This window comes from Parasteatoda tepidariorum, chromosome 6 (genome assembly GCF_043381705.1).
Source record: "Parasteatoda tepidariorum isolate YZ-2023 chromosome 6, CAS_Ptep_4.0, whole genome shotgun sequence".
Taxonomy (NCBI): Eukaryota; Metazoa; Arthropoda; class Arachnida; order Araneae; family Theridiidae; genus Parasteatoda; species Parasteatoda tepidariorum.
In genome coordinates, this window is record NC_092209.1 from 78,757,450 (window position 1) to 78,766,448 (window position 8,999).

Consider the following 8,999-nt stretch of genomic DNA (forward strand, 5'->3'; position numbering starts at 1 on the left):
TATATATATATATTAAAATTGTATTTTAATGTTAATTAACAATAGTTCATTTTCATAAAGAGACATAATTTCTCATTTATTCCAGTGATTTAACATTATACTGAACTACATTAAATCTAGATCGATAAATTACGTTGTGAAAGGGAAAAATAATAACTACTGCTGGTCGGTATCGGAATTTCAATGTCGCGATATATTGTATTGAAATATCAATATCTTTCTATACACCATGATATTTTCCCGTATTATATTGTTTTACATCGATTAATATTTTCAGTACCGAAACAAACTGTATCAACCCTAAAAACATTGTCATATTATCGATATTTATCGTTATCAATAATATCAATTATATTTAGATTACACGCAATCATATATCTTGATTACTTGTTATCACGATTACAAGTAATTGATTACAGTAATTGGGTATGCAATCAGGATTACAGTTATAATCAAAATTCTGACTGTTTGTAATCATGATTACAAGTAATGTATTACTGTAATTGAGTATTGTAATCACGATTGCAGTTGTAATCAAAATTTGTAATCATGATTACAGGTAATTGATTACTGTCATTGAAAAATGTAATCGATTACAAAATGTAATCGATCAAAAAATTATGATTACTTGTAATCGCGATTACCTGTAATCGTGATTACAAGTAATCGATTACATAGCAGTAATTATCTGTAATCAATTACAGTTGTAACCGATTACTGTAATCGACGGTCAATTCTGGTATGTATGTGATATCAATCGAATATTTTTAAAATATCGTTATCGTGATGCTTAAAAGACATCGATATTCCACGATATGTCGCTTAACTCAAGTTGTAAGAGTAATCTTTATTTTAATTCCTGTTGCAGAGCCCTCCAGTGCCTTGGTGTCAAGTTGCATCATCCCTACCTATTTGGGCTGTTACTATTGCAAAGTTTTGCGGAGCATGGAGTTTTATTTGCTTTCAATCCAAACTTCCTGCCTATTTGGATGAAGTGCTACATTTACCTATTCATAAGGTATGTAAAAGTTTCCACAATTTCGGAAATTTAAATTGTTTATTTATATATTCATTTAAAACCATTGTAGTGTGTGTCTACCACTACAAAATTACAATTCCAGTTTACTAGGTTATAAGACATGTTAACTCGAATCCATAATGGGGTACCTTTTCATAAATGAAGGTTGGCACTGTCGATAAAACCTCACTACACAACCATTTTCTTACTTCAATTCATAGAGTAAGTTAATTGTGCATGGTAAATGTCTTCCTCAGCTTTGCTGGCACCGTTACTTTCTTGTAAAGAAATTTTTAGCTATGATTTTTCATTAATATGGCTGCATCATTTGACACGGCTCCTAAAATGCTCCATCAGGGTTGTGGGCCTGTCTTAATGCAATCTCATACCTTTTGACACAGAAATTTTAATTATTTTTCATACTTTTTACACTGTTTTATATTAATTTAGGCCTAAATAAAGTGAAAAATTTTATCTTTAGCATTTTAATAATTTATGATTATGGAATACAGCATGAAATACCGGTGTTTTTTTTCTGCGTTTAAGGTAAAATCTTCCAAATACGATTCCCTTCCAAACAATAATTTTTTTCAAATATTTACTTATTTGCAGTTATTTAGATCTAAAAAAAATAGTTATTCATCATCAAAAATGTTTTCATTTACAAAATCAATTATTGATAAATATAAATGATAAAAGAAATTTTTAAACTACTTTTTATGGATTTTATATTTTTGAAAAAATGTAATTCCGATAATCTATCAGCATTTCCTTAGTAATTCTTAGACTATTTTAAAATTAAAAAATCTCGTCTTCCTCACAATTAATTCAACGGATTTCGAGAATGTTTTTTCCGCACTTTACATATTAATTTCCAACCCCTAATGTTTATACTTTATTTCCTTTTTGGTAAGTATTCTAAATATATAAAATTCTTTAAACTGATAAGCAAAAACTGAAAAAAAGATCTTTCTTTTTTTAATTCTTCCCTTAGCCTAAGCTTTTCCTTTAGCTTTAAGAAATACCGTCGCTTTGGAATTTTTTCTTTTAAGATCGTTCGAATATTGCAATATGGCAATTTGAATTTTTACTGCTGTCCAAAATCAACAAAATATGGTTAAGAAATATTTAAACAGTTCCTTAATTCAAGAAACTTGTAATACAAGCAAAATACCTTATAAATTTCATTATAATTTGAATTTAGACAGTGTGTAAATACTAGTAGCTTATTTTACTGCAATTAGAAATTGAGGAAGATTGATGCAAAAAATATTACTCTTTCATCAGCAATTTTTAAAAAATCCTAAGTTGAATATGTTCACATTGGATATTTATAAATGTTGTAATAGTTTATATAAAATATATTTGAACACAAAATTCTTTGTACATGTAAAATACTTAATTCTTATTTTTGAAATATCACTTTTAGAATGGCCTTGTGAATTCTCTTCTATTTGGGGCACTTTGCTTTTCTATAGTGGTGTCCGGAAAGTTGTCAGATTACATTCGGGCCAAAGAGTACTTCAGGACAACCACGATAAGAAAATGTTTTGAGACTCTTGGTAAATATAAATTTAAGCTTTATTTATTTATTCTTTTTTTTTTTAGTAAATATAAATTAATACATTCTGCTTTTTTTTCTTCCTTCTTTTTTGTTGTTAAGCCTTGTTTCTTTATGAATTTCATGAACTCAATCGTTTTCGTTTTTAGGCAAATTAACATTTCCACTCCCTGTTTTTAAGAAATCCGCAGTGAAATTACAATTAAAATAATCTTAATTGGTTTAATTTTGTCAAATTTTAAAAATTTCAGTGACTGATTTACAATTCATCTATAATGACTTGAATTGATTGCATATAGTGGTTGTCAAAACCACTACAAATCAAATTTACTAAAATAAAAATGAATTTAGAAGTGGTGAACTTCATTACCATTTTAAATATTAGAACGGAAGAAGTTGGTATGTATGACAGTAGACCCGTGATTGATATGTTACAATATTACTTCCAGTTGCCGTAATAAGGGTTAATATTGTAATTTGACATATAGGTTCTGAGTATACGGTTAAATGATTTGTATTTAAAAAAAAATTAAACTTAGTTTTGAAATAGTAACATACAATTAGAAGAAAATATATATTGGAATTTTTTTAATTATAAAAAAACAATCTAAGAGTTACAAAAAAAAACTATTGCATTATCGAAATTATATTTGTTCTAAAATAAAAAATGCGCAATTAAAAATACTTCAAAAATTTATCAGTAATTTATTTTGCAAATTAAAGAAATTTCAATGATAAATTTTTGTTTCTCCTAATCTAAATAACTGCAAATAAGTGCAAATTTAAAAAACTATTGTTTGGAAGTGAGGCATTTTCGGTAGATTCCATATTTAACGCAAAAAAGTCACCAGTGTTTCATGCTGTATTTCATGACCATAAATTATTAAAATGCTAAATATCGTAAATTATTAAATTATGGTATTAAGCATTTATGGTATTTTTTACATAGCTTTCTTACTCTCATGACCATAAATTATTAAAATGCTAAATATAATATTTTTTACTTAGTTTGATAAAATAATGAAAAAAGTATGAAAAATATGTTTAAAAAAATTCTGCATTAAAGGGTTACAAAAGTAAGATGCTTGTTTTTTTATCTCCAGTGTCTGTTATTTTAATTGCTAAAGTTAAATAACATACGCCGATTTGCAGAAGGGAAGAAAAAAAATATTAATCTTGTAGTTTAATTTTATATGAAGCTGCTGTTGAAACCAAACGCGAACATTATAAGTTATCTATATTTTCTTATCAAACATTTTTACAAGATACAAAAAAAATTACACTGAGGTAGTAAATCTGAGTTTTCCTGATACAGTTTGCAAAGTTTTGCTTTCTATTACAACAGAAATTCTTTTTTTTTTATTAATATTTATTCTGAAAATTGTTTTGTTTCAGCTTTGTTAGGTCCAGCTGCCTGCATGACAGCAATCCCACTGGTCAAGTGCAATGCAAATGCTGTGATCATTCTCTTAACAAGTGCCATGGCCCTATTTGGTCTATGCGGCGGTGGAGATGTCTCTGTCATCGTAGACATGGCACCTGATTTTGCAGGTGAGCTGCTTAAAAATTTTTTGTTAACATAAAATTGAGTGCCTTCCTTATAAATACGAAACTAAAATTGAAGGCCGACCGGCCTGTGTAGGGTGCACGGAACTGTCCTTGCATCCGAAAGTTTCTGGGTTCGAATCCCGGGCAAGGCATGGATGTTTCTTTCTCTCTGTGTGTTTTATGTCCTTTGTGTGTGAATGTGACCCGCCCTATAAACGGGTTTGTGGTTGAGTGAATAGTGTAGCAGAAGTCGAATTCTTGGCCATAGATGGCACCACTGAAAAACAAGAACAATCGCACCCCCCTCTGCCTAAACAGGTATACGAAAAAGAAAAAAAATTTGAAGGCAATCCTTATAAATACCACACTAAAATTGGGTGTAATCCTTATAAATACCATACTTAAATTGAGTGCAATACTTATAAATACCATACTAAAGTTCAGTGCAATCCTTATAAAAACCATGCTAAAATTGAATGCATTTATTATAAATTGTACTATACTTTTAAGAGAGCCACCGAGCGTTCGCCTTCCAATGACGTGAACCGGGTTCATATCCCAGCGATGGCTGGTCGATACGAATTCCGCATCCGTCTTGCCCCGACCACAGTGCTGACGTGAAATATCCTCAGTGATAGACGGATCATGGGTTAGAGTTCCCTTGCCGTCAGGCTAACTGTGGGAGGTTCTCGTGATCTTCCTCTCCATGTAACGCAAATGCGGGTTAGTTCCATCAAAAAGTCCTCTTTGAAGGCCAAATTCTCCCAATACTTGATCCAGCAGTTCCCTTGTCCTTTGGATTGGGTTTGAAATTACAAGGCTACGTAGTTGAACATTAGTAGTCGTAAACCCGGAAATTGGGTCAGCTGTTCAATGACGATTATAAAATAATAAAATAAAATATGCTTTTAAGAAACCCACATCAAATAGCGTAATTAGTGGCGTCCATGGGTACTCTTAATTCAGGCCATGAGTTAGATCTTTAACAAATATACAATATAAATTAATTTAATGTACTTAGAATCATTAAATAAACACATCATGCCTGAATGTTGTTTTTTTGTGAAGAAATTCAGATTTAAATATTTCACGTGAGCTATATTTATTATTTATGCAAATACAGAATACTTTTTAAGAAGGGATATGGCGAAATTAAATTGCTTTGTAGAAAAACTTTAAGAAAGCAAGAATTTATTTGCAATTTTTTTACTAATTAGATTAATTAATATTACAGAAAAATACACTCATAGTTGGTAGAGTTTAAATCAGTGAAACTACAATATTAGCATATCACAACTTTTTTTTATTATTGTATACTCAGAAATTTATCGATTTAAAAAAATGAAGAAAGAACTAGAATTACAAAAAATATGTTCAATAAAAGAGGAGCATATTTTAAAAAATTAAGTTTAAGCCACATATTTATTAGATTAAAGTTTTTACAGTATAAAGAATATCCTAAACAGTCCAAAATAATGTTTTATTTATTTTCAGGTAAAATTTTTGGCGTCTCGAACGCAATTGCGAGTATACCGGGAATATTGTCTCCTATTGTTGCTGGATATTTCTTAGAAGGAAATGTAAGTAGCATATTTGTAAACTTCTATTAAGTATACGATGTTTGAGGATAGTATTTAATCAAAGAGGTCATACATACTCTAAGATTAAATAATAATAATAACAATAATAATGATAATTTATTTTTTACGGCCGAAAAACTTTAAAGATAAATGTGTTTTTAAGACTATATTTCAACTAAAACGCAAAGTAAAGCATTTCAGCGACAGCCAATTGGGATTGAGAGTCAAAGTTCAACAATCCATAATTTCGTGACCAAGAGCACGATGGAGGCAATATGGTCAGTATTACGCACCTACCGCTTTTACTTCCCTAACAAGTTGATACCCACCAAAAATTGAAGATAGGCGAGCTTCAGGTCACAACTGGAGTCAATATTTCAACGACATTCTCTCTTTATATTTCAATGCAATCTGCATATATATATTTACTACTAAAGCGCCAAATTTATTTAAAAATAAGTTTGTCTAAATTGATAATAGATTGTCACCGTCTCTTCAATTTTTCCCTTTTTTTGCCCAACCATTAATTTCAGTTCCATTGTTTCGTTGTTGACTGTGCCTTATTTGGTTGTTTCCTTTATTCATGTAATGTCGTCGTGCCAAAGAGTTTGTGTTAGAGCGCAAGACACAAAACCGCATTTTTTTTTTCATTTCAACTAAGACACAAAAGAAGTTTTTTTAATTTTCAATTTTATTTTTCGTTTTAGCTTTCTTTGGATTAATCAAAGTGGTTAAATGTCTTAATCTGATTAGAATTTCTAGAGTAAATAATATAAAGGAGGTTTGTGCGTAATTCTGATCATATTGCCACGAAATTATGGAGTATTGAACTGCATGACTTGACTCCTCCCCTTGTTATTCTGTTTGTATATTTTTCTCAGAATAAAAAAACTAAATCTGTTTCACTAAATAGTTTAAGTCCCTTAAGCCTAGTTTAGATCTTGAATAAATTTATTTTATACTTTAATCAAGAACATTCCTCCCATTTGTATATTTTTCTCATGATAAAAAAAAGAAGAAAAAAAACTGTTTCACTAGATAGTTTAAATCCGTTTAAGCCTAGTTTATGCCTTAAAAAGTAAATTCATTCTATACATTAATAAAAAATTACTTCAATTTCATGTAAACTTATGATGTGCTTTTCATCTTCTTTTCCAGAAAGGCAATGTTGAACAATGGACAATGATTTTTTACATATCTGTTGCATTATACGTCATTGGTGCTATAACTTTCTTGATTTTTGGCTCAGCCGAAGTGCAATCATGGGGAGTAATTTCTCCTGATAAAACTGAGGAGCAACAACAGAAAGACCGTACTATTTCCACGATATCGACCACAGTTACGGTGATACTAAGTAAAGACGACTTCAACATGGGTAACTCATCAGTCGTGCTGTCTCGGTTTAAGCGTACAGACTCTGAAGTATCTTACGTTTCTTTTATGCTGTAATCTGACCCTGGAGAAATGAATGGCTCACTGGCAGTTGCTAGATTATCTCAAGTAAAATAAGATATGGATCTTAATCGTTACATTAAGTAAATGCATCAAATTGTTTTTATCAGAACATGCTCTCAATCGTTTCATCAATTTATATTCACCTGGTTTTATTGTTTCAACCAGTGGATGTATCGTTTCATTTTCATTTGGATTTGCATTTAGTTTTTCCATCAGACAAACGTATTAATTCGTTTTCATCAGGACGTGCATTTAATTGTTTCATCATACGGACGTATCAATTCATTCTCGTCTGGATGTGCATTTAATTGTTTCATCAGACAAAAGTATAAATTCGTTTTCATCAGGTAATGCATTAAATTGTTTCATCAGATAAATGCATCAATTCGCTTTCATCAGGATGTTGATTTAATTGTTTCATCAGACAAACGTATCAATTCGTTTTCATCAGGATGTGCATTTAAATGTTTCAACATATTAACGTATCAATGAATTTTCATTTGGATATGCTCTTAATTGTTTTATTGAGAAAAGACATTAATTCATTTTAGTTCCCATCAAGTAATTGTATCACCAATCAGTTTATTCTCATCTGGATACAGTTGCTTAGAATTTATCATTTCCATATGAAAAATGAGATGCACGATATTAATACAGAACGCAAGTTGATTTTACTCAGCAGTAAGCGATCATCATACGTATACTTGAAGGGAAAAAATTTTTTTTCGAAAAAGATTTTTAACGTTGACGTTAGACTTATTTTTCAACAGAAAACTGTAATTCTTCTTTAAAAACTAACTTCTTCTAAACTTCTAGGCTTTAAAAACAAGAATAGTTTAAGAGCTTCAAGAAAGTATACGAAACAAATATGGAACATTTTACCCCATGTTTTAACCTATTTCATTACACTAACAGCAATACTGTCAAAGACTTATTAACGAAGACATTAGTGCCATGAAGAAAATATGTGACGATATGACATTTAAAAGATCACAACGATAAGTTATTCCAAACTGGTTTCATGTAAAATAATTCTTTTATTTAATTATCTATTTAATTTTATTTGAAATAAACTTTAGAAACTTAACAAACTGTGATATAAGGATTGTACACTTTGTTTAAAATATTGACAAATGAATGGATGTAATTTCTTTATTTAGAAGAATATGATCTTCCTAGAATGATGAAACAGAGTTTTTTTTAAGAAAGTGTGTAATTATATTTTTTATTCTGTGCATAATTGAAAAAAATGAACTGAACTAATTGAATGTACTGTGATATAAATATTGTGCAATTAGTTTTTTTTTGAATTGTAAGTTAATAAAATTTTTTTATTGTATTTGAAGTGTCATTTCATGAAACAAAATATGTGTTCAATTTACTATTGGTAATAGTAAAACGGAAACAAAAAAAACTTTTTTTTGTGTGTTAAATGCCATTCAAATCGTCATTAATTATCAGATATACAATAAAATGGGATAGCTTGGTATGAAACTTAATGAAGTACAAAAATATTTTTTCATCAGATGTACTTAAGAATTGAGTATTAGGAAATCAAAGATTAGAACATGCTGACACAAAATTTATTTTAATATTTGAAGCTACTTTTACTAAGCTTTCAGCTTTCATTGCTACCGATGTTAAATGAAATGTTTTTAAAAAAGCAGAATTTGTGTATTGTATCTGCAAAGATATGTAAAGGGATCTAATTTATTAAGTAATCAAAGAGCCTGTATTGTATGATTTATGTTTCCCAATTGATAAAAATCTATCACTCTACTACTACTACTACTCTACCACCATATAATAACTTTAAATTTAAATTATAAGTTAATAA

At 29.4% G+C, this 8,999-nt stretch overlaps 1 protein-coding gene across 1 annotated transcript in view; it reads left to right on the forward strand.

Moving 5' to 3' along the window:
* LOC107436579 (sialin) overlaps positions 1-8,501 on the forward strand; it is a 25,335-nt gene extending 16,834 nt beyond the window's left edge. Inside the window, exons 7-11 of the mRNA XM_043048720.2 lie at positions 869-1,018; positions 2,448-2,580; positions 3,975-4,130; positions 5,622-5,707; positions 6,866-8,501. Coding sequence (XP_042904654.1) covers positions 869-1,018; positions 2,448-2,580; positions 3,975-4,130; positions 5,622-5,707; positions 6,866-7,156 — 816 coding nt within the window. The 3' untranslated portion in view covers positions 7,157-8,501. The remainder of the gene's footprint in view (positions 1-868; positions 1,019-2,447; positions 2,581-3,974; positions 4,131-5,621; positions 5,708-6,865) is intronic.
* The last annotated feature ends 498 nt before the right edge of the window (positions 8,502-8,999 follow it).